This window comes from Bos indicus, chromosome 4 (genome assembly GCF_029378745.1).
Source record: "Bos indicus isolate NIAB-ARS_2022 breed Sahiwal x Tharparkar chromosome 4, NIAB-ARS_B.indTharparkar_mat_pri_1.0, whole genome shotgun sequence".
Lineage (NCBI taxonomy): Eukaryota > Metazoa > Chordata > Mammalia > Artiodactyla > Bovidae > Bos > Bos indicus.
In genome coordinates, this window is record NC_091763.1 from 119,597,564 (window position 1) to 119,623,462 (window position 25,899).

At 50.4% G+C, this 25,899-nt stretch overlaps 1 protein-coding gene and 1 pseudogene across 2 annotated transcripts in view; one reads left to right on the forward strand and one right to left on the reverse strand.

The window, feature by feature from the left end:
* Positions 1-721: 721 nt before the first annotated feature.
* Positions 722-25,899, reverse strand: part of NCAPG2 (non-SMC condensin II complex subunit G2) — a 72,479-nt gene continuing 47,301 nt past the window's right edge. For both annotated transcript variants that reach the window (XM_019959384.2, XM_070788514.1), the window contains exons 16-28: positions 25,612-25,785; positions 23,796-23,866; positions 22,785-22,938; positions 22,526-22,699; positions 21,747-21,863; positions 21,524-21,664; positions 21,019-21,118; positions 18,292-18,479; positions 17,266-17,406; positions 15,905-16,008; positions 11,959-12,059; positions 10,487-10,586; positions 722-1,109 (exon numbers count right to left, since the gene is read on the reverse strand). In XM_019959384.2, the coding sequence (XP_019814943.2) occupies positions 1,058-1,109; positions 10,487-10,586; positions 11,959-12,059; positions 15,905-16,008; positions 17,266-17,406; positions 18,292-18,479; positions 21,019-21,118; positions 21,524-21,664; positions 21,747-21,863; positions 22,526-22,699; positions 22,785-22,938; positions 23,796-23,866; positions 25,612-25,785 (1,617 nt within the window). In that variant the 3' untranslated portion in view covers positions 722-1,057. The remainder of the gene's footprint in view (positions 1,110-10,486; positions 10,587-11,958; positions 12,060-15,904; positions 16,009-17,265; positions 17,407-18,291; positions 18,480-21,018; positions 21,119-21,523; positions 21,665-21,746; positions 21,864-22,525; positions 22,700-22,784; positions 22,939-23,795; positions 23,867-25,611; positions 25,786-25,899) is intronic.
* LOC139182864 (5S ribosomal RNA) lies at positions 6,114-6,232 on the forward strand (annotated as a pseudogene).

The window sequence follows — 25,899 nt, forward strand, 5'->3', positions numbered from 1 at the left end:
CAAAAATCCCAGGAACTACTTCTCATCTTGCACTAACTCTCCCAGGAATAAAGACAGAACACTCCTCAGTTCACTTTATGAGGCTTGACTCTTCTAGAAACTAAATCAAGGGCGAAAAAGAAAAGAAAGGCCATTCACCAATATAAACCATGGCTTAGTTAAGCAGCAAAGGTGTTCAGGGTCTCATGTTCAGAGTTAGCTGCGACAAGCAGCCCGCCTCAGCCTGCAGACGCCCTGCAGGGAGGCCTCCCCTCAGCGCCATCGCTGCACAGGCCGTTCTTGGAGGGGCAGAGGCCCTGTGCCATCGGAACTGCCCGCCTTCCTCCTGGGGCTGAGAGCGAACGTGCGTGCGTTCAACGCAGCGCCCAGGATGCAGGCTGCTGGCCTTGGACCGAGCCAGGGCTATCGGGATCTGAACGTGGAGACCCCAGTAACGGGGGCGCAGAGACGAAGTCAGCGGGACGCAGCCAGGGCGGCTCTTGGCTCAGCAGTCAGGCTGGATGACTGGGTCCGTGTGCGCACAGCCTCAGGGCCTCGTCCATGCCCGGGGGCAGGGGGCGGCTGCGTCAGGCCCCAGGGTGGCCTCCTCCCCACACCCACCCGGCCCCGCCATGGGTCTCACCGCTGCCCCTGGCGGAGGGCCAGGCCCGGCCCAGAGCGCAGCCCTGGTCCCTGGAGGGAAGACACGCACTAGTGTTCATCAATTAAGTACACAAACAGGTGTTGCCACCACTTTATTACTCAGAGTCTGCAAGCAATATGATACATGAAAGTCATTTTTACAACAATCGGGCTTGCTAGAAAATTGTCTTTTCTTCATGCAATGGGGGTTCTGCACCAGAGACACCTAGACCTGTTAAATGAAACGTATCCTTCGTGCAGGCGCTCCACACAAATGTCAAGACCTTTGAGGTCTCCACTCACACCCACCCCAAAGCAGCCCTGCCTCTTCTCTATTATGTGGGTTGTTAACGTTAAAAAACTAGAAAAATACAGTCGTCTCACTTTCTGTAGAGTCCTTTTCCTCTATTTTTACATGACCAAGACATTGGCTTGGTTATGAATTCAAAAGTGCTCCCAAAGTCCTTGATGAGGATTCGTAGAGAAACCTGAAACACAGAAAGAGAGAGTCAGCGATGGAAACGCGGCCTCACGTTCGCCAGGCGGGTGCGCGACAGTCTGCAGCACACAAAGGGGACGGGAGCGGCCAGGGCCCCGCAGCAGGCGGAGTAAGACCCGCCTCACAGACGCGGGGCGGCCAGGCGCCGGGACAGACGGAGCACCTCACAGGGCCCGTGCTCGCCCCAGGACAGACGGAGGACACAGCACCTCACAGGGTCCATACTCGCCCCAGGACAGACAGACAGACAGAGCACCCTCACAGGGCCCGCGCTTGCCCCAGGACAGACGGAGGACAGAGCACCTCACAGGGTCCATACTCGCCCCAGGACAGACAGACAGACAGAGCACCCTCACAGGGCCCGTGCTCACCCCAGGACAGATGGACAGACAGAGCATCCTCACAGGGCCCGCACTCAACCCAGGACAGACAGACGGACAGAGCACCCTCACAGGGCCCGTGCTCGCCCCAGGACAGATGGACAGACAGAGCATCCTCACAGGGCCCGCACTCAACCCAGGACAGACAGACGGACAGAGCACCCTCACAGGGCCCATACTCGCCCCAGGACAGACAGATGGACAGAGCACCTCACAGGGCCCGTGCTCAACCCAGGACAGACAAACGGACAGAGCACCCTCACAGGGCCCATACTTGCCCCAGGACAGACAGAGCACCCTCACAGGGCCCGCGCTTGCCCCAGGACAGACGGAGGACAGAGCACCTCACAGGGTCCATACTCGCCCCAGGACAGACAGACAGACAGAGCACCTCACAGGGCCCACGCTCGCCCCAGGACAGACGGAGGACAGAGCACCTCACAGGGTCCATACTCGCCCCAGGACAGACAGACGGACAGAGCACCCTCACAGGGCCCGTGCTCGCCCCAGGACAGATGGACAGACAGAGCATCCTCACAGGGCCCGCACTCAACCCAGGACAGACAGACGGACAGAGCACCCTCACAGGGCCCATACTCGCCCCAGGACAGACAGATGGACAGAGCACCTCACAGGGCCCGTGCTCAACCCAGGACAGACAAACGGACAGAGCACCCTCACAGGGCCCATACTTGCCCCAGGACAGACAGAGCACCCTCACAGGGCCCGTGCTCAACCCAGGACAGACAAACGGACAGAGCACCCTCACAGGGCCCATACTCACCCCAGGACAGACAGAGCACCCTCACAGGGCCCGTGCTCACCCCAGGACAGACAGACAGGCAGACAGAGCACCTCACAGGGCCCGTGCTCGCCCCAGGACAGACGGACAGACAGAGCACCCTCACAGGGTCCATGCTCAACCCAGGACAGACGGACAGGCAAACAGAGCACCTCACAGGGCCCATACTTGCCCCAGGACAGACAGACAGACAGAGCACCCTCACAGGGCCCGTGCTCACCCCAGGACAGATGGACAGGCAGACAGAGCACCTCACAGGGCCCGTGCTCGCCCCAGGACAGACGGACAGGAAGACAGAGCACCCTCACAGGGCCCGTGCTCGCCCCAGGATAGACGGAGCACCTCACAGCACCCGCGCTTGCCACAGGACAGATAGACAGAGCACCTCACAGGGCCCGTGCTCACCCCAGGACAGACGGACAGGCAGAGCACCTCACAGGGCCCGCGCTCGCCGGTGCGCTGCCTCCGTCCGGCACAAGGCCGCGCCCTGGCCCCAGGAGGCCCCGCTCAGGGTGCTGACACGCTCAGGCGAGCGGTGCGGCCTGGGCGCCCCTCCCACACCCAGTCAGTGGCCCGCTGAGCACCAGTGGACGAGGCCCACTTCCCCAACAGCGCATGACACGCACCATTTCCTCTATCGCCCGCGACCCGCACACCCCTCACCTCCCACCCCTGCACCCCCGTCCCCGGTGACGCTGGGGGCTCATAGATGCGAGGCAGCTTGTCAGCCCCTCACCTTGCTTCTCCCTTCCCTGAGCTCCTTCAGAGGGTGTGGGCCAGCCAACCTCTGCTTCCCTGCTGAGACGAGGCACGGTCTGGGCCCCAAATGGCCTCAGCTTATTCCCTCTTCGGCCTGGAGCTGTCACAGGCACTCGGGCCTGCCCGAGTCTTGCCTCGAACAGTATCAAGACAGGCTCAGAGTAACTGGGCATTTTCTAGTAGCCACATTCAGAGAGATTAGGAGAAATCAGGTGAAATTCGAGAAATACAGGTGGCCCGTGAACAACACAGGGGTTTGGGATGCCAACCCTCTGCGAAGTGGAAAATCTGAATATAACTTAGCTCTCTGAGAACACGGCTCCCACATGCACAGATTCAGCCAGCCAGGGCAGGGTAGTCCCAGAGTAAAAGTTTACCCCTGGAGCTGCCTGCATACAAGTGGGCTCACACAGTGAGGACCTGTGCTGTCCAACAGCCAGCAGTGTATTTTACCTGACTCCATACACCGAAGGAAGTCGACCTGTAATCAACACAGCGTCGCCGACGCAGCTCAGGGCCCCTGCACACCAGCAGCGGAGCCTGTGCGTTTCCACAGCAGGGCCACATCTCGAGTAAGACTCACGTGTCCCAGTTTTCACAAGGGGCCACGTAGAGGCCAACATAAAAGTTTTTAAGACGTTTCTTTGTCTCAAAATTCAGGGATTTGGTTCAGACTCAGGTGTGACGTTGTGGCAGAGCACCGCCCTCGCACATGGTCACTGCTGCGTGCCGTCAACACCCCCATCACCCAGCAAGTGGGCATGCCACCACTGGCGGTCCCACTCAGCCACTGGGCAGTGCCGCAGCGGCTCTGCCCACAGCAATCACCTGCCAATGACCAATGGTGAGCCGTCCTGCTCAGCCACGGGTTGGCACCACGGTGATTCCCTTAAGGCACCACCTGTCCGTGAGTGACTATTAGAGCCGATTCAACCAGCTGTCGATGGTGGCTGTTGGGTGGCAAGCGAGGCAAGAGGCGGGCCCCGGCCTTGTCCCTGGTGCCCCGGCTCACCCCACCTTGGACCAGCAGGTTATCTGGGGCTCCAGAGCCCTCGCCAAGGACCCCCGCCGGCCGTGGCCCAGACCTCAGGGCAGTGGTGAGCCTCGCCCCACGCCTGTGTCTGCACCCTCACAGCGGCAGTGGTCTGCATGGATGCAGTCTGCAGGAACTGCCCCCCATCGCCCCCCGTTTCAGCCACCTGAGGAGTCGAGTGTCAGTTGGGTCCTGAGTGCCTGGCTGTCTCGGGGATGAGAGCTGAGCAGGGTCTGGGGATGGCCCAGCCCTGACGGAGCCGCCAGCTGAGCCCTGCTCCTCAGCCAGGACTGTGCCCTCAGAGGGTGACATGTGTGTCCTGGGACCATGCCTTTTCTTGTCAGAACAGAGAAGAACATTCGTGAGGTGGAGATTTACAGGAACCTTGTTACCTGACCATGACCCAACCTCAAGGACAAAGGATCTGACACCAAGAAGGCTGCCACAACCAACCACACCCCCCCTCAGCTTGCCTAGAAAAGGGCTTTGCTGACAGGTTTTGGGGAGTCTGGTGTTTCTAAGGCACGAGCCACGCACCTCCTTGTGCGGCCCCGCAGTAATCCTTTCTCTGCCCTCCACGCTGACGCTTCGGTACGGCTCGGCCGCACTGTGCATGGGCACGTGGACTTGTGTTACGGTCATTTTTTTCTCCAGTCCCGTCTAAAGCTTAGTTACAGAAACAACAACAAAAAAGAACCTTTACAAGTACGTGTGTCTTTAGCCATGAAACTCTCTCCCCACGGTGGCTGCACGGCTGCCTCCCCTAGGACCCTCCTCTGCAGCGGTGTCTGTCCTGCTCCGGGTTGCCCTGCATGGAGGCTGTTTGGACCCCCGAGGAGCTGAGGCTCTGGTTCATCAGCTGTGTTTCCAATGAAGGGCTTTTAGTTTGGGCTGCAGCTGGTCTTTTCTTTAAAGACTCCTATCGGTGTCTGGCTGGCCCAGCCCTGCTGCCTCACCGATGGCTGCCTGCCTGTCTCTCTCACTCTCCGCCACTGCACACGTGCCGTCATGTGTGTCTGCGCCCCGGGACGCCACGGGGTGTGGAGACAGCAGGCAGTGGGCAGCATGGAGCCCGCGGAAACCGCCAGCACAGCAGCGCACAGGCGTCTGCTCCCTCCCGCCTGGCTCTCCCGGCAGGTGAGGCTCTGAAAGTGCAACAGGACAGCACCCAACGGACCAGTCAACAAAACACTGACCCCCCTGCAGAGACGCCTGGTGTGTCTGCTTAGAAAGCACTCACTTCCCCATTAACGCCCCACTGCCTTAAGCTCTAACTGGACCAAAGGGCTCCTAGAGCCTTGAAGGCAAACCTGCCTTAACGTCTCTATGTTGACAAAAATAAATAATATTTAAAAATATAGTCTTAAATCTTAATTGCATATCTTCCATTACATTGATCTTTATGTTTTGGTTTTTAGGTTCTTCTTTTCCCTCAAACACTGGTTTTTCTACAGTGTGCTTCTTGAATATTTAAGAAGGAAGCCAGTATTTCAGCCTCTACCTATTTGCTTTTTTAGGACATTTCCGCCTTAAAGGGAAGAATTCTTTCTTGCCATCTGTGTATCAGCTCAGCAGAGAAAACTGCATGTAGTTCTAGAAACAATGAATAAACAAAACATGACATTTTGTTGTTTAGTCACTGACTCCAACTGACTCATGACTCTTGTCAAGGGCTCAGCCATTAGCCCTCTAAATATTACATGCCTGTTTTTAAATTCTATGAATATTCTTTTCTTTTCCATAGAGTAAGTTCTGAACTTCTAGGGCCTTTTTTCTGTCAACGTTAACTAATAACACAATCCAAGTACTAGCCTTGAATGCCTGTGCAAGTGCAAATGTCCCGCAGAGCCGTTCATACCATATTATTCAAAAAAACTGTCCTTACAGAAGGTATTTCTAACAAAGAAATCCTGTAAGAGGCTCACATTTCTGAGGTTATGACTATGTCCTATGACAATTACTTGTCATTATCTGGTTTGTAATTCTCACAGCCTTATTGAATATCTGCACTGCCCAGTTGTCGACAGCCATACCACCCGCAACGTGCCCGATCTTGTCTGATCTCGGAAGCTAAGCAGGGTCAGGCCTGATTGGTACTTGGATAGGGGATCACCTGGGAATACCGGGTGCTGTAGGCTTTTTGCCTCCCTCTCCTGACTTCCCAGGCGGCTCAGTGGTAAAGAATCTGCCTGTCAATGCAAGAGACACAGGTTTGAACCCTGAGTCAGGAAGATCCCCTGGAGAAGGAAACGACAACCAATTCTTGCCCGGGAAATCCCATGGACAGAGGAGCCTGGTGAGCTACAGTCCATGGGGTTGTAAAGGAGTCAGACACGACTGAGCAAGTAAATGGTGACAGTGTTTTCAGAAACACACACACACTCTTCAGTTTCCTCCAAATCAGAAGCTCACATTCCTCTTCCCCAGAGACGCAGAAATAAAACAGGTTCATAAAACCTAGAGTCTGCTGGTTTCTCCCTCAAAGATCCTTCTTAAACTGCACAGGAAACAGTCAACAGTCTCCAGAATAAAGCATGTAGCTCAACGCGTGTGCTTGGTGCAAGACCAAGGACACTCCAGCCCCCTCCTCCAGTGCCTGGCTGCCTGTCACCGAGGCATGGCACCAAGCAGGTCAGCAGGGCCACTGGAGGGCTCCCCACAAGGCCCTGCCTTCACCGGGAGGCCGGACCGCAGAGGTGGCACTGCAGCCCCGGCCCTCCGGGCCCTCCACGGTGCCTGCTGGCTGGGGTAGCGCGTGGGCGCAGTGAGGCTCGCTTGGCCCAGCAGCTCTCAGCACTGCTGTGTGCACGAGCCCCCTGAGCTCCCAGGGACCAGATGGGCAGCGTGCCCCCAGGAGGCCTCAGGGCTTCTCCCTCCCGGGAGTGAGGGTCAGCCTCGGGCTGCAAGTCCTCCCCAGTGGGAGCATAGCTCCTCCATGCTTCAGCGTTCACTATAACCCTCACCAGCTCCAACCCATCACACCGACACCCTGACAGGAACCCGACTTGGTGCTCAGGCTGTCCTGTCACTGTGGGGTTTCTACCTCCTTAAAACACCACTAGCACTCTGAACATGTTCACCAGACGAGGCCGGGGAGCCGTCTTAATAGCTAACAGAATGGATTCTATGGAGAAAAGCATGCTAGAGAAAAAGCATGAGAAATAGCTAGAGAAAAGCATGCTAGAGAAAAAGATGGACCTCTCGTACAAGTGAAAGGGTCAATTCATCAAGAAGATATAGTAGTTCTAAATTCACATGCTCCTAATATCAGGATAACAAAATATATAAAGTAAAACCCCTCTATCAAAAACAGACAGACAGATCCAGCAAGCAGAATATCAGTAAAGACAGAGATGAACTCACCACCGCCAACAGGATATAACTGCCATTTAGACATGCCTTCACCCAACAACAGTAAAACATGCGTTCTTCTCAAGCTCATATGGAACATTCACCAAGATAGGTCACGCATTAGGCCATGAAACACACCTGAATAAATTTAAAAGCATGGAAGTCCACACAGTGTCTTCTCTCAGATAACATGGAATTAAACTAGAGATCCATTACAGAAACATAACTGGAGAACTGAGAGATTAAATGATACACTTCTAAAGAGCACATGGGCAAAGAGGAAACTTCAAGAGAGATTTTAAAATATTTTTAACTAAGTGAAAATGTAACACAGAAATTTGTGCCATGCAGCAAAAGCAATGCTTAATGGGTAATAATAATTTAAGGCACCAACTGAATATATTAGAAAAGAAAGAACATCCAAAATCAGTAATTAGGCTTCTACCTTAGGAAGCCAGAAAAAAAAAAAAAAAAAAAAGACTAAATTAAATCCAAAGCAGGCAAAAGACAAAAAATAATAAAAATTAGGACAGAAAGCAAAAAAATTTAAAAAAAGAAATCAATAGACGAAATCAAAGAAACTAAAATCTGGTTCTTTTGAAGATCAATAAAACCAATAAGCCTCTTTGTTGTTTAGTGGCTAGGTTGTGCCGACTCCTTTGTGACCCCGTGGTCTGAAGCCCACCAGGCTCCTCTGTCCATGGGATTTCCCAGGCAAGAATACTAGAGTGGGTTGCCATTCCCTTCGACAGGGGATCTTCCCCACCCAGGGAAGGAACCCAGGTCTCCTGCTTGGCAGGCAGATTCTCTACCACTGAGGCACTAGGAAAGCCCAACAAGCTTCTAGTCAGACTGGAAAAAAAAAGAGGATACAAATTACTAATATCAGAAATGAAAGAGGGGACATGACTACAGATCCCATGGACATTATAAAAGATAATTAAGGAATACTATGCCCACAAAGTTGACAACCTAGATGAGATGGACCAAATTCCTGAAAGACACAGTCTGCCAAAACTATTTCAAGACGAAATAGACAATCTGAACAGCAAGTGAAAGTCACTCAGTCGTGTCCAATTCTTTGCGACCCCATGGACTGTACGGTCCATGGAATTCTCCAGGCCAGCATACTTGAGCGGGTAGACGTTCCCTTTTCCAGGGGATCTTCCCAGCCCAGGGATTGAACCCAGGTCTCCCACATTGCAGGCAGATTCTTTACCAGCTGAGCCATCAGGGAACCCCAAGAATACTGGAGTGGGTAGCCAATCCCTTCTCCAGTGGATCTTCTTGACCCAGGAATGGGACCAGGATCTCAAAAAATTGAATAAATGATTAATAACCTTCCAAAGCAACAGACCCAGATGGATTCACTGATGAATTAATTGTGCCAAATGTTTGAGGAAGAAGTTTACCAATTATTTACAGTCTCTTTCAGAAGAAAGAAGGGAAGGAATACTTTCTAACTCATTCTATGAGGCTAGCATTTCCCTAGTAGCAAAGCCAGACAAAAACATTACAAGGAAAGATAAATACAAAATGATCTCCCTCATGAGAGTCACTCAGTCATATCCGACTCTTTGCAACCCCACAAACTATACAGTCCATGGAATTCTCCAGGCCAGAATACTGGAGTGGGTAGCCTTTCCCTTCTCCAGGAGATCATCCCAACTCAAGGATCAAACCCAGGTCTCCTGCATTGCAGGTGGATTCTTTACCAAGTGACCCACAAGGGAAGCCCAAGAATACCGGAGTGGGTAGCCTATCCCTTCTCCAGTGGATCTTCCCCACCCAGAAATCGAACTGGGGCCTCCTGCATTGCAGGCAGATTCTTTACCAACTGAGCTATCAGGGAAATCCCACAGATGCAAAAACACTCAATAAAACATAAACTCAACAGTATATTAAAAAATTACATACCATGACCGACTGGGATTTATCCCAGGTATGCAAAGCTGGGTTAGTATCTGGAAATCAACTACTGTAACCTATCACATCAACAGGCTCAAAAAGAAAAATGATATGATCTGGTAAGTAGATGCAGAAAAGGTTTTTGACAAGATCCAACACCCACTATGATAAGAACTATTTGTAAATTGGGAGTAGTCGGGAACATCCTCAACTTGATAAAGAACGTCTACAGCTAACATTGTGCTTAATGGTGAGAAACAGGAAGCGTTCCCACTAAAATCTTGTATAAGACAAGTGGGTCCTTTCACCAGTCCCTTTCAGTATTGTACTGGAAGCCCTAGCTAATGCAGTAAGGTGAGAAAAGTAAAGACAGGTCTACAGATTGGCAAGAAGAAAAGACTGTCTTTGTTAAAAGTCAGCAATTTAGGATTTTGAAAGCCTTTCTTCTAAGGAGAAAGTAGATCTGAAAAGTGGTTTATTTCCCAGGCTTATATAAAACTAATTACCTGGTTCAAAGCCCTGTAATACCTAACCATACGGTGTTCAGAAAACAGAAGGAAAGCACTGCTTCTATGGCTGGTCGAGAGTCAGACACAATTCAGAAAAGAGTCCACAGGACATTGCACAGCATGTCAAAAACTGTACATAGCAACAGAAATACTTGGGAAAAACAGAGCAATGAACACATTCTTAGTAGTCCATGTGGCAGCAACTGGCCACCCAGAAAGTGGAAAACAATGCATGTTTCTTCAGTCTCTGGAGCGATCTTCCCATTCCCATCATGTATACTTGTAAACAGATAATTATATCCTATGAATATCCATGGTTTCAAAAATATAGCAAACCACCAAATATAACCTGCTTAGATTTAAAGTCATATAAAGTGAGTTGTACGCCCTCACTTTTCCAGGGCAGAATCTCACCAGTAACAGTTTTGGTTTTGTTTTTAAAGACAGAATGGGGACGCAATTAAAACATGCCCAAGGGGTCTCGCCAATAGAAACATTTCTGTCCCTTCAATCCCCAGTTCTCTACCTGCTTGCAACTAGCAGAAATGGAAGCGAGATCTAATATATGAAGGAGCACCTGGGAGAGTCCAGATAATCACAGCTGGTGTGTAGCTGCTGCTTTACCTTTCCAAGCTATCCTCCTCCAGAGTAATTTCCATGAATGTCTTTAGTTTTCTCTCAATACTAGCTGCAACATCCTTCACTTTTGAAGTCTTATGTTTACCTGTTAAAGACAGAAAAATTTTGAACACAATCAATCAAAAAGTACACGTACTTTTTCAATGCAGGTACAATTTTAGTTAAGACAAAGCCTCCTATCCTCACCTAAGTTAGTGCATCATTGACCTGTGGAACAGAAATAATTCCTTTAAAGGGATGCTAGAAGATCCAGTAAGGGATTACAAAAACACTTCTCACATCTGAGGTAGTTTTCAAAGGCATGATCCCATTCTGCTGCCCGTGCCATCAGACTTGATCATCACCATCTTCAACAGTAATGAAACTAACACATTTCAGAATCATCTCCTGCTTGGCTAACGTCTAAGTACTTATTAAGTACTAGGTGCTCATTCACTCCTCAATCTCCATTCACACATCCATGAGAAGAACGTCCTGCACCCACAGACTCTGCTCAGTCACCTCACACCCTCCACGTGGAGAACGTCCCTCACCCGCAGACTCTGCTCAGTCACCTCACACCCTCCGTGTGGAGAATGTCCCTCACCCGCAGACTCTCCTCAGTCACCTGACACCCTCCGTGTGGAGAACGTCCCTCAAGCACAGATTCTCCTGTCACCTCACACCCTCCACGTGGAGAACGTCCCTCACCCGCAGACTCTGCTCAGTCACCTCACACCCTCTATGTGGAGAACATCCCTCACCTTGTCGATTGGCGCCCAGTAGACATGCCCTCAGGCAAGTCTTTCCAGATTCCCGGCTGGGGTCACACTAGCTACAAATTCCTGTCATGAATCTATAGCCATACTATGCATTCATGCTTATAGGAATAACTTGTTTTGCGAAGAGCCCCCTATGCATAATACCTAGAAAATAATTTCAACGTTACTAAAACTTGTCAAAAAATATAGAAACCCAACCGTAGTCACTTGCAGGGTTATTACTCTATTTTACACTTTGGTAAGTATCTCAGAGGTATCTCTGATCATTTTTCCAATAGTATTTCAACTGGCTAGGATACTCAGAGTACACACAGTTAAAGCGAAACACAGATACCTAAAACATTAATACCAAAACACACTATCATTGGCAAAAATGATTCTGACTTTTAAACATACACGGCAAAGGCAATAAATGACGTATCAACAGAAATTTGGTCTGAGGTACAAAGAAGGAGACATAATGGGTCCTGGGAAGAGTGGACAGGAGCTGCGTTAGGGAAGTACTGTGATTCATGCTGGTACAGGGCAGCTGCACAGCAGACGCCCAGGCAGACAGCACACGTGTGGGACATGGAAAGCTGGGAGAAAGCGCCTTGAGAGCCTGGGCAGGGTACTCGTTCCCAAACATTCTAAAGAGGATCTATGTAAGACACACTCAGCAGTATCCCAAACAATACAAGAGGAGACTCAACCAACCTTTATTAATTACCAAAATAATGTGCACAACAGCTGTGAGACATACTATGCCTTCAATATCCTCAGAAATGACACATGCCTTCAATTCATCTAAAAATGACCTGCAAAAAAGTAAAAAACAATTGCAATTACTCTATAGTATATCTTAATACTTTATAGAAAAACAAATAATAGCCAAGATTCATCAGTTCAGTTCAGTTCAGTCGCTCAGTCGTGTCCGACTCTTTGCGACTCCATGAATCACAGCACACCAGGCCTCCCTGTCCATCACCAACTCCCAGAGTTCACTCAAACTTATGTCCATCGAGTCAGTGATGCCATCCAGTCATCTCATCCTCTTTTGTCCCCTTCTCCTCCTGCCCTCAATCCCTCCCAGCATCAGAGTCTTTTCTAATGAATCAACTCTTCACATGAGGTGGCCAAAGTACTGGAGTTTCAGCTTTAGCATTCCTTCCAAAGAAATCCCAGGGATGATCTCCTTCAGAATGGACTGGTTGGATCTCCTTGCAGTCCAAGGGACTCTCAAGAGTCTTCTCCAACACCACAGTTCAAAGGCATCAATTCTTCGGCACTCAGCTGTCTTCACAGTCCAACTCTCACATCCATACATGACTACTGGAAAAACCCATAGCCTTGAGTAGATGGACCTCTGTCGGCAAAGTAATGTCTCTGCTTTTGAATATGCTATCTAGGTTGGTCATAACTTTCCTTCCAAGGAGTAAGGGTGTTTTAATTTCATGGCTGCAATCACCATCTGCAGTGATTTTGGAGCCCCAAAAAATAAAGTCTGACACTGTTTCCCCATCTATTTGCCATGAAATGATGGGACCAGATGCCATGATCTTTAGTTTTCTGAATCTTGAACTTTAAACTAACTTTTTCACTCTCCACTTTCACCTTCATCAAGAGGCTTTCTAGTTCTTCTTCATTTTCTGCCATAAGGGTGGTGTCATCTGCATATCTGAGGTTACTGATATTTCTCCCGGCAATCTTGATTCCAGCTGGTGTTCCTTCCAGTCCAGCGTTTCTCATGATGTACTCTGCATATAAGTTAAATAAGCAGGGTGACAATATACAGCCTTGACATACTCCTTTTCCTATTTGGAACCAGGCTGTTGTTCCATGTCCAGTTCTAACTGTTGCTTCCTGACCTGCATATAGGTTTCTCAAGAGGCAGGTCAGGTGGCCTGGTATTCCCATCTCTTTCAGAATTTTCCAGAGTTTATTGTGATCCACACAGTCAAAGGCTTTGGCATAGTCAATGAAGCAGAAATAGATGTTTTTCTGGAACTCTCTTGCTTTTTCGATGATCCAGCGGATGTTGGCAATTTGATCTCTGGTTCCTCTGCCTTTTCTAAAACCAGCTTGAACATCAGGAAGTTTACAGTTCACATATTGCTGAAGCTTGGCTTGGAGAATTTTGAGCATGACTTTACTAGTGTGTGAAATGAGTGCAATTGTGCGGTAGTTTGGGCATTCTTTGGCATTGCCTTTTTTGGGAATTGGAGTGAAAACTGACCTTTTCCAGTTCTGTGACCACTGCTGAGTTTTCCAAATTTGCTGACATATTGAGTGCAGCACTTTCACAGCATCATCTTTCAGGATTTGAAAGAGCTCAACTGGAATTCCATCACCTCCAGTAGCTTTGTTCATAGTGATGCTTTCTAAGGCCCACTTGACTTCACATTCCAGGATGTCTGGCTCTAGGTCAGTGATCACACCATCATGATTATCTTGGTCATGAAGATCTTTTTTGTACAGTTCTTCTGTGTATTCTTGCCACCTCTTCTTAATATCTTCTGCTTCTGTTAGGTCCATACCATATCTGTCCTTTATCGAGCCCATCTTTGCATGAAATGTTCCCTCGGTATCTCTAATTTTCTTGGCAAGATCTCTAGTCTTTCCCATTCTGTTGTTTTCCTCTATTTCTTTGCATTGATCGCTGAGGAAGGCTTTCTTATCTCTTCTTGCTATTCTTTGGAACTCTTCATTCAGATGTTTATATCTTTCCTTTTCTCCTTTGCTTTTCACTTCTCTTCTTTTCACAGCTATTTGTAAGGCCTCCCCCAGACAGCCATTTTGCTTTTTTGCATTTCTTTTCCATGGGGATGGTCTTGATCCCTGTCTCCTGTACAATGTCACGAACCTCCACCCATAGTTCATCAGGCACTCTATCAGATCTAGTCCCTTATTTCTCACTTCCACTGTATAATCATAAGGGATGTGATTTAGGTCATACCTGAATGGCCTAGTGGTTTTCCCTACTTTCTTCAATTTAAGTCTGAATTTGGCAATAAGGAGTTCAGGATCTGAGCCATAGTCAGCTCCTGGTCTTGTTTTTGTTGACTGTATAGAGCTTCTCCATCTTTGGCTGCAAAGACTATAATCAATCTGATTTTGGTGTTGACCATCTGGTGATGTCCATGTGTAGAGTCTTCTCTTGTGTTGTTGGAAGAGGGTATTTGCTATGACCAGTGCATTCTCTTGGCAAAACTCTATTAGCCTATGCCCTGCTTCATTCCGTACTCCAAGGCCAAATTTGCCTGTTACTCCAGGTGTTTCTTGACTTCCTACTTTTGCATTCCAGTCCCCTATAACGACAAGGACATCTTTTTTGGGTGTTAGTTCTTAAAGGTCTTGTAGGTCTTCATAGAACCATTCAACTTCAGCTTCTTCAGCATTACTGGTTGGGGCATAGGCTTGGATTACTGTGATATTGAATGGTTTGCCTTGGAAACGAACAGAGATCATTCTGTCGTTTTTGAGATTGCATCCAAGTACTGCATTTCAGACTCTTTTGTTGACTATGATGGCTACTCCATTTCTTCTGAGGGATTCCTGCCTGCAGTAGTAGATATAATGGTCATCTGAGTTAAATTCACCCATTCCAGTCCATTTCAGTTCGCTGATTCCTAGAATGTCGACGTTCACTCTTGCCGTCTCCTGTTTGACCACTTCCAATTTGCCTTGATTCATGGACCTGACATTCCAGTTTCCTATGCAGTATTCCTGTTTACAGCATCGGACCTTGCTTCTATCACCAGTCGCACCCACAACTGTGTATTGTTTTTGCTTTGGCTCCATGCCTTCATTCTTTTTGGAGTTATTTCTGCACTGATCTCCAGTAGCATATTGAGCACCTACCAACCGGGGAGTTCCTCTTTCAGTATCCTATCATTTTGCCTTTTCATACTGTTCATGGGGTTCTCAAGGCAAGAATACTGAAGTGGTTTGCCATTCCCTTCTCCAGTGGACCAGATTCTGTCAGATTCATCAAGCACCATGAATTCCAGTTTTCAGAGAATGGGAAATACCACGTGTCAGTAACATGGGAAAGTGATTAAAGTCTTTCCACACTCTTCACTGTAAGCATGACAAATCACACAGGTGAGACACTAAAATCAGATGCTGCTGCTAGAAAGAGAACAGCGATGTTCTGGCAAGTGAATGAAGCCCTCTGCATACTTATAATATCATAAGAAAGATTTAATGTGCTATTGAAAGATAATTCACAGCTGTTGAAATGATGCTTTTGAAGTCTGCAGCAAACATATCCACTACTGAAAGTCCACAGGTACCAGCTATCTGCAGGACTCGCCCTCGTGTGGCCCGTCAGTGCTGCATGTGCCACAAGACACCTGGCATCAGGTCAGGTGACACCACGTGGAGAGATGAGCACGTGCCCGGGAAAACTACACGGCGCTTAACCAAGCATCCCTGTCAGAAGCTGCAGTGCACAGTAACGCTGTAAATGTTTCCCTCTAAATGAACTGGAGTTATGATAAGCATAACCAGAGACTATGTGGATGAACGTTTCTTTCAGAAAGTTATAATTTCTCTTTGTAGAAGTATAATGCTAATATCTTGAGAGTAAAAGGAACAGAGCTAAAGTTACTGAGAGCTTACAGCCACAGGAGTAAGAAGACAGTAAAGAGAAAAGGATTACCTGACTAAATTTGGAGATTTTATTATTATTCCTATTAAACACCTTGAAAATGGTGGAAGGCCTGAAAGACCCTCTGGCGGGGTAAGCTCTTCTGTATCAGAAACCTAAAAAAAAAGTCAAGTTAGTAACATGAATCAAGACTGAGACTGGGCTAATCACTCATTTTATACTTCTCTGAACTTTCTTACAAACTTGAGAAAGGCTTTCCAGAAACTCAAAATAACTATTTTTGTTAACTTTTGCAATGGCTATCATAATCATGATTTGCAGTGGTGTCAATCAATTGGATAGAAGAAAAAAGACACATGTCACTTGACAAGCCCTCTGTCAAACACTCTTTGATTATCTTCTTTTGTCAACAATGTGTTTCTACAGTAAGCAAATTTAATTGTTATTCTTATTAGCCCAGATCAGGTTTTCTCAACTCAAACTTTTTCTATAAAGCAGTAAAACAGTAAATATTAAATAGTAAACATTTTAAGCTTTTTGGCAAAATGATCTCAGCCGCAACTACTCAATTCTGCTGTCATAGCACAAAGCAGCCATAGGGAAAAAATGTAAACGAATGGGCCACAGTGCCACTGGTGGCCTCAGCTGTCAGCTGTGCCCCTCACAGGCCCGAGTAGCCTCCAGTTAGTAGGCTGTGTGTAGGCCAGGAAGCACGCTCCTAAACCAAAATGATCTCCCTTCAAGCTTTCAGGAGGGCCTGAAACTGTTAATGTCCTACAATTTTGTCAACTTCTTTTATATTTGTGATTTCATAATACAAAATTTGTACCAATTATATGTTTGCATTTATATATTTCGATGGTATTTCCTGTCAGATTTCTCCTTTCCATACTGAGAGAAAACACTGCTATTTACTGTCTTGCGGCATTGCTCATGCCCTCACACACTAGCATCAGGACTCCAGGCCATGACAGAGCACGCTTTATTGTGAGCTGAATTATCGTCCTGATTATGTCAGCCTTGAACCAAGCAGGCTAATCATATGAAACAGGCTCCTGCCAGGAACTGACCAGTCCTTTATGGACTAGGAGCAAACTATCTGTCTAAACTGATATTACAGATTCAAACTTCCTGTGCTTAAAAGAAAAAGTAAGGTTTCTGTATCACACGGCAGTCAGAGATGTGAGCTGCTCCAGAAACAGCACCAGGGCACTCTCACACCCTGCTCACCGCTGAGCACGGCCGTGAACACAAACCAGCCGTGGAACCATGAGGTGCAGCCATGTAAGAAGCGGACCTCCCGCGGTACCTGAGCTCTGAAAAACACCTAGAGAAAGACAAAGACGTGCTGCCAGCAGAAAACAGCCTCTTCAGTAGCCAAAACGAGACACAGCAGCTTCAGGACAACACACCTTCCGGAGCCAGTGGCTTATCTCAACCACAGACGCAGCGATCAGGGTGGAGAACACGCCCCGGTGAACAGGCTTGTCCACATGCCAGGACTGCACGGTGCTGATGAATTCATGCAGAGGAGTCTGAACAGAGTAAAGGAGCTACAAGAAACACATCAGTCACCGTTAGTCCTTAACAGTCACCGTCAGGGATGCAGCCTCCTCGGGTCTCCGCGGGGCCGAGGCCCGTCCCACCTGACGACCCTGCTGCCCACGCCCTCCTCTGGTGCTGGAGACGACACACAGCCCGAAGGCCCTGGGCAGTAACTTGAACACACTCTACCCCAGAGCAGAGAAAAACTCCGAGAACAGGAGCATCAGCAACATTAATAAAGTTCTCAAAACGAAAGAGGAAGAAATATCACTGACATTAAGGGAAGACACCCACTATGAGGCCATGTGTTCTGAACAAAGCTGCACAGCCAATAGTGAGAAAAAAAAATTCTGGCACAAATTACATGAACAGATCACAGACACCTGAACCAACTCATCAAAAACAGGACTTCTTCAAACTAACAGAAAATATGGCCAATGACCTTCAATTCCCTCTACAAGCTAAAGGCAGAATGAAATGGAAAGTTTCAATAACTCATAAACATCCTCCCACTGAAGCATTTTTTAAATCTGCGCTCCTAGCAGCTGAGTACTCACAAGCTACTGCAAGTAGCTCTCTGCTTCTGTCCGGCCGAGCAGAAGAGCTCTTGGGCCAATGGCCCGCTGACCCGAACTGCCAACACGGTCCCCAGACCAGCACTCAGAGGTGGGCTCCTGGCCCCCCAGCCTCCCCCCAAGAGCACGCTTCCCCAGGGAGAGGGGGCAGCACCAGTGGAAAGGGGCACTGGGCAGCCGCCTCCTGCTGCATGGCACCTCCCCGCAACGCCGACAGCACCCATGGGCTCCGGGGCCTGCAGGCCTGGCTCCACGCCCTGGGCCGCCAGCTGAGCGCTGCCTCTCTAGTTCTGAACCTGCCGGTGGAGAAGCCCACACCTGCAAACCCTCTTCTGGCTGCTTCTTGAAGCTCCGCGCCATGCACTCCAGCATCTGCTGAAATACTTTCTGGACCATGTCAAACACCACGGCGACCTCTTCCTCCGAGTCTGTTTTCCACGTCAAGGAACTTCCAGTTATCTCTTTTAGAATGCCGAGAAGCAATGAAACATAAAAGAATCCCTTCACTGGAAACAAAGTTGGGAAAATCTGTTGTTTAATCACACAATTTAGTTGAAATTATTACATTTTTCACTTAACACATATATCATGGTAACTTAGAGGAGTGTTTCTGGTGAGCCAGTACCAAGTTGATCAGATTAATATAAAATCTGACATCCACACAACTGGCTCCTTTTATCAGACACAAAGCCACTGTCCTCACAAACAGCGCGGACGGACGCAGCTCATGTGGACAGCGCGGCTCCCGCGGCCCCTGGTGCGGGGCGTGTCTGCTCCCCACGTGACGGCAACACTGCCGGCGAGTCTGAGAGGAAAGGCCTGAGAGCCTCATGACCAAAGACCTGTTTCTGTTTGCAACAAAACTCTAAAAGAATGAGCTCATAGCAGATTCTCTCCCGGGAAGTGCTGATTATTAAAATATCTAAATACAAAGATCATTTCAGCTTGGTCCAAGGTAAGGTTAGAAGCTTAGGGCCTTATACTTGAGGGGAACAGACAATTCTATGTAATAAATCCGCCTACATCGGAGATATAAAAATTTCCAAGGAGCTAATTAGAATTTTAGAAGTGTTAAAAATAGATTCAATCCTTGTGTGCTGCTAAGTCACGTCAGTTGTGTCTGACTTTGTGACCCCCTGAAGTGCAGCCCACAGGCTTCTTTGTCCATGGGATTCTTTGGGCAAGAATCCTGGAGTGGGTCGCCATGCCCTCCTCCAGGGGGTCTTCCAAACCCGGGGTCGAGCCCGCATCCCTCGCGTCTCCGGCACTGGCAGGCGGGTTCTTTGCCACCAGTGCCACCTGGGAAGCCCAGATTCAATCCTTAGGGGAAATAATTACTAGACGACAAATTGAGTTACCCAAACGCAAATCATTTTTAATGTTTCAACAATCAGGCTTAGATTTATTTATTTTAGAGTATTTTTTGTTTATTTGGCTGTGCTGCTCTTCGTTGTGGCATGTGGTATCTAGTTCCCTGACCAGGGACTGAACCTGGGCTCCCTACACCGGCAGCAGGGAGTAGTCAGCCACTGGACCACCAGGGAAGACCCTAAATTTAAGATGAAAGTGAGACTTATAATGAATTAAACAAAGCAAAAAGTCAGATCTTAAAACAAAAAAAAATTCTTCTATTTAATATTTAGCCCCTGTGGGTATTTTAAACAATAATGTATTAATCCTACTGAAGCCCCTTAGTTACAGATAAGGAAACATATAATCAGGACAGCAGAGCAAGGCAACTGGCACCCAGCTCGGGTGCAGGCCAGCCACCACCCCAGGGACAGCAGCACAGGGAGGAAGCTGCTGTGGGGTCTGAGGCCAAGCCATGTCTGACGTCTGCACAATGATGCTCAAGACCACACAAGACCCCAGGAGACTAATGCAAACTTACTGTTGGATTTGCTCAACGGTCATACCATTTTCAGTCTCTTCTAGCAAGTGTCTGAGTTAGAGCCATTTGAACCCCTCCTTCCCAAGCCTCTGCGGCTCTCAGAGGAGCACGCACAGCTCCAGCTGTGGAGCGTGCCTACGTGGCAGCGGCTGGGGAGGCCGCGGGGCAGGGCTCACGGCAGCAGGCTCTCAGCCAGAGCCTGGCCCGAGGCCAAGGGGACAGCCTGGGCCCCACACTCCTCCTGCCATTGGGCGAGGGGCTGCAAGAACCTGCCCGATCCTGGGGGGCTCCAGATAACCCTCAGCCCAGATGGCCTGAGGGCAGCCAACTTCCCAGGCACTCTCTCAGCACGTACCACCTGGCACCTCCCCCAAGGCAGGTGTAGACACAACGGTGTCAGTCACCAGGGCCACACTGTCACCCCATCCTCAGGGTGACAACAACCTCCCAGGGGTCCCAGGGTGGGGGGCCATTAAACAACTCCTGACTCACAGGCAGACGGCGAGCACTCTTTTGTGAGCTCTGCCCACGGACACCCGATGGGAGCAGCAGACAGGTGACCACGCAGCACAGTCGTCCACAACCACACAGCCCCCAGAGGAGAAGCCTAAGACCCCGCCAGAAATGCTGCACTTGTCAGGCCAGTACCAAAAGTACCATGAACTTCCTGGCTGCCTCAGCCTGTTAATTCCTTTTTTGATGTAAACCAGTTTGTCATACCGGAGAAGGCAGTGGCAGCCCACTCCAGTACTCTTGCCTGGAAAATCCCATGGACAGAGGAGCCTGGTAGGCTGCAGTCCATGGGGTCACTAAGAGTCGGACACGACTGAGCGACTTCCCTTTCACTTTTCACTTTCATGCATTGGAGAAGGAAATGGCAACCCACTCCAGTGTTCTTGCCTGGAGAATCCAGGGACGGGGAGCCTGGTGGGCTGCCGTCTGTGGGGTCACAGTGTTCTTGCCTGGAGAGTCCCGGGGACGGGGCGCCTGCTGGCTGCCGTGTGTGGGGCCGCGCGGAGTTGGACACGACTGAGTGACTTAGTAGTAGGAGTAGTTTGTTATATGTCTGTCACTCAAAAGGGAGAGCCCCGTAGAGGGAGGCACTGCTTCTTACTGTGAGTCGCTCTTAACTAGTCCTTTAACAAACTAGGTACCTGTTTGCATGATTCCAAGGCTCCACTGTAGAAGATGCGTCTGAAACTTGCAGTCGCCAAGGCCAACCATGATGACATCCTTACACACGGTCAGGTAGGTCTGGAAGAGAGACAGACACGCTGCTGTGACCTCCTCACAGAGGCCAGAGGGGCCGCACGCAGCTGGCACAGCTCCTAATACCTAAGGGGCTGCCAGGTGAATCACAGAGAAGGTGTTCACAGAGTGGTTTCCATAAAGACACATCAATTCTCATTTTTCTTTCCATAGGAAATCTAGAAACACATGTTCTGTAATTCCAAAAACAGCACCTGTTACCTGTACTGTGTAAAATTGCATTAAAATTACACAGTTTGTGCTTTGCAAAAGATAAACTCTGGACACTCAGAGGCTAGCGTAGGTACTCAAGAAAGCAGCATTACTGACTGAAGTCACAGTTCAGATTGGAAATGAGACCCGGAAGCCCATCACAATGGAGCAGGGTTTCCATGTCCCAAGACTTCTAACCTGGATAATCTGCTGATAAACCACCCTGTGAAGCTTCAGGTATTCTTCGTCTTGATCGCGAATGAAAGATAAAACTTTGCTTTCTAACCAAGACCCGGTGTCTTCCAAAGTGGACAGGTACACTTTGCCTTCTGAGCAGAACTGCCCAAAAACAAGAGCAGACAGGTCAGCGTGGAACCCCGGGCCCACTCAGCCCACACCCCACCCCGAGCCACAGACACACCTTGTGCTGAAGATGGATGCTCAGCCGACAGTACAGGCTGAAGGCCCGCAGCGCGGTGCCCTCACTCAGGCGCGGAGGGCTGCCATCTGGCGTCTGCAGAATGGACTCCAGATTCCCCTGCAGAACAGGACTCCTCAGGCCGGGCTCTGGCCGAGCAGCCCGCACGGGAGGCGAGGACACCGCGGCCCGGAGTGCCGGGCAGGTACAGCACCGCGGGGCGCCCTGAGAAGCCCACGCCTCCTCCCTCCGCCAGGCCTCCCGCAGAGTGGCAAAACCACAGCTCTTCATGGGCGCTTCCCCCGGGGCCCAGGACTGAGCTCTGCTGGCTCATGCCTCCCATACCCCCGCCCGCCCCACCCGCTGCTAGTGCGTGGGGGCCTCCGGCACGATAGAATCGGGCAGCAGCAGCCAGGGCGGGCCTGCAGAGACAGCCGCAGAGAAAGGGGATGAACCCACAGGACTGCACACAAAGAGCCCGGGGTGGCCCGCCCCAAACTCGGGGGGCTGGAGCCCCCACAGCCATGCGAGGAGGAGAGCGAGGGGCCTGGGTGGTAGGCAGCCTCCTGCCCACAGCCAGTTCCGGCAGGCAGGCTCACCCGCGGAGGCAGGCAGGACAGGACACTGAGCTCTGAAGAGACCTGGTAGAAAGAGCCGGGCCCAGAAATGTGCACCCGGTCCCCTCCCGCCCCCGGGTGAAAAACGACAGTACAACACGGAAAACTCGGCTCTGACTTCATCAGTCAACGTCCACGGAGCCTGTGTCTGTTCTACAAAACTACCTTGGATGTTTCAAGCGCTTTCAAAAGACAGTTCAGCTTCTTCTGGGGTGCAGAGAGGAGGCACTCGCGGTTCTTGGGGTGGGTCAGCAAATACTCCACGTAGACCAGCGCCAGCCCAGGTTTGACTGGACACGGGTCCTGGACCCGTACTTTCCGCTTGGAGGCTGAGTTACCCTGAGGGGCAGGGAGAGACCGGCAGGAGGAGAGCCGTGAGCCCTGGCACGCCGCCCCCGGCGGAGCGCAGCAGGAAGACCCCTACCTTGCTCTGAGGCGGCTCCTCGGGCAGCCAGTCGCAGACGAGCTCCAGGACGTGCCCCACGTGGCCCCAGGAGCAGAGGCAGTCGAGCAGGATGCAGTAGGTCCTGTCGGCGGTCCCCTCCTCCTGGTTCCTCAGTGTGGAAATCACACCGCAGCTGAAAGGGCCACACATACACAATCACGTCTGTATCTCGATAACAACTACTCATTTTCCTAAAAGGTGGGGAAAATGGAGAAGCTAAAAGCCGAGGGACACAAACCCTTCCTATCATGGGAGCATGCAGACACCCTCCACTGCAGGAAAAATGCACCGTTTTCCACAGTCACTGGCGGGGTAAGTTCCAGGACACATGGTGACTCTGCAGGCAGAGTCGGGGACCCAAGCCCGCGCAGCCTGGACATGAGGTGCCAGGACCCGCAGGCACATACAGACCCTAGTCCTTTGCTTCTGTGCTGCCTCTGTCAGACTGTAAAGATGCTTCATTTTGGGGAAATAATTTGTTTAGCATCAAAACATTTATTTTTAAATACATATGAATAAAAATAAGTAACTTTTACTGAGTTAATAATCAACACTCTAAAGCAACACTGCCCAATAAAATATAACATGAGCCACAAAAACAGGCCAGTGTGTCATTTTAAAGGTTCTAGTAACCCTATCTAGAAAGGAAGACTGACTTCAGTAATACATCAGCCCAGCCCACCCGCAACACTAAGACGCAGTCACCGTAGAAATCCACGATGCAGCACGTCACAGCCCTCTTCCCACACCAGACCTGGAGTCAGTGTGCACCCTGTGCTCGCAGCTCATCCCCGCTCAACCCGCGTCCCAGGCGCTCAGAGCCACGTGTGGCTGCAGCTCCGCGGCGGCTCAACTCAGACCGCGCATCCCACCTGCATGTGGACGAGTCCCGGCGCTCAGCGCCCCGGGCCCTGGAAGCCGCTGCCCTGCCCTCCCGCCTGCAGGCCGCGCGGGCATCGCTGGGGAGACCAGAGGGCGGGGAGCAGGCACCTGAAGGTGGGCACGGCCGGAGCAGGCATCAGGGACGCCAGCACGCACAGAGGGGCCCTGCAGCGCTCGTCCTGGGGGCAGGAAAAGACAGAGATGGGGCGTGAGCGCTGCGGCCCACGGGCCCCGCCCTCAGGACCCACCTCAGGGCCGCTGGGAGGAACAGCACACCACAGGACCCGACCCCTGCAAGGCGCCAGGTGTGCTGGGTCTTCTCAGGCTTTCGCAGGACGCTTCCCTACTTTCTGTGATGTGTCGTTTGTGCAAATACTTATTAAACACCCACTGTGTACCAGGAGACCCTGGGGACACAGCAGTGGCCAGAACAGACGAAAGTCCTTGCTGTGAAGGCACTGACTTGTGAAAGAAAAAAAACAACAATCCTCTGTACCTGGTGTGTCCTCAGTATAAAACTCAAGAAAATGAAGCTAATCAGAAAAGTTCTTAAAGTAATCAGAACACCTTCGGAAGACAGAGCAGTGCAACGGAGCTACCTGGCCAAGCCCAGGTCCCAGCAGAGCCCACAACCCAGCCAGCAGGGACCAGCAGGGAGAAGGGCTGCTCTCCGGGTGGGGCTGGCAGGGACCTGTGAGGACAGCACACGGGCCCCCGGCGGCACTTCGCACACGGCAGCCACCTCACCACAACCGTCCCTGTCGCCGTAATATGGCCGACAGGCCAGATGTCACCCAGATCACTAATAAGAAATACCCTCAGATGGCGACACAACCAGAGAAAATGGGTCCTAAAAGGAAGAGAAACAACAATTTTCCTGAAATATAAACAGGAGCAAACTCACAGTTCTGTAAATAATCTGCATTCAGGCAGAGTGAACCCACCCTCACCCTCAACTCCCAATACACAAAACGTTTTCTTAACGTCACAACAGACAGTTGATCGCTACTCCCGATTCTGCTCTAAGCGTGGCTCACAGACGGTTTACCCACTGACAGGAAGACCACAGGGTTCTCGGATGGACTGAAGGCAGAAAGGCTCTCTGGTCAGGATCGCTCCGGATTAAAACACTTAATGAACCGCCTGCCTTTCCACAGACACTCCCAGGGCACACTGTTCTTCTGTCCTCTCATCCAGGACCCGACCTCCTCCGCGTTTTATCTACTTCTCAGCCTAGTGTGACTGTCTGAGCCTGTAAACGTCCCAGTGATGGGGCCGCCTTCACCCTTCACCTTCACAAACAGGTCACGTTGGCATTTCAGCGGCAGAATGGAGCGTGGAGACCTAACAGTCACAGAAATACAGCTCCAAAAGCTAAAAGGTCTAAGGTCACACAAGCAGTTGTAGAAGAACCAGAAGTAAACCTTCCCAAGAGAAGACTGATTCCTAAGACCTGTGACCGTTCTATATTTAAGCCACGCTTTCTTTGTAATTGGAAACAAACCTGACTTTTACATAGCAGTTTTATCTCCATTAGTTCTGAAGTACGGCCTTTGTTCAGAGAGGAGGTCTCCTTCACTTAAGCAGAAGATACACACACGGTGTGTCTGCCCCAGTAACACAGACACGACTCGAAGGCCTCAGAGACAGGCGCGCACCGGTGCCGCCCGAGGCCCCACGCCCGGGCGTGGTGCGTCCTGGATGTTCAGCCTCCTCTCTCTCAACTCCCAGCACATCAAACTAGATTCTAAAACCGGGTCGCAGGCCATTAGCAACGGAAGACCAGAGCCGCCTGGACACACGCTGGGGCGGAGGCTGGAGGCTGCCCGGCCCCACCATGCAGGGCGAGCGCCGTGGGTCCCGGCGGCAGCTGGCTCAGCCCTGCGCAGGGGGGCTGCCCCGCTGCTCCTGGCGGCCGTCTTACCGTGAACACTCGCATGTACTGCGGCAGCACCGAGGCAAACTTGTCGACGGTGTACACTCGGGCCTCCTTGTTATTCTCCAGGCTCCTGTGAATGCTCCTCCAGAGAATCACCACGGTCTCCAGCAGCCCTGCCATAGACGCGGCATCGCTCACCGACAGCGTCTGGTCCAGAGCCTAAGACAAAAATCACTGACTGTGAAAGAACGAAGCACCGCGACCGTTAAGGGAACAGCACTGTCTTTAACAGCACGTCTCAGATTCCAGCCCTGAGGCAGAAATGCAAAGGAC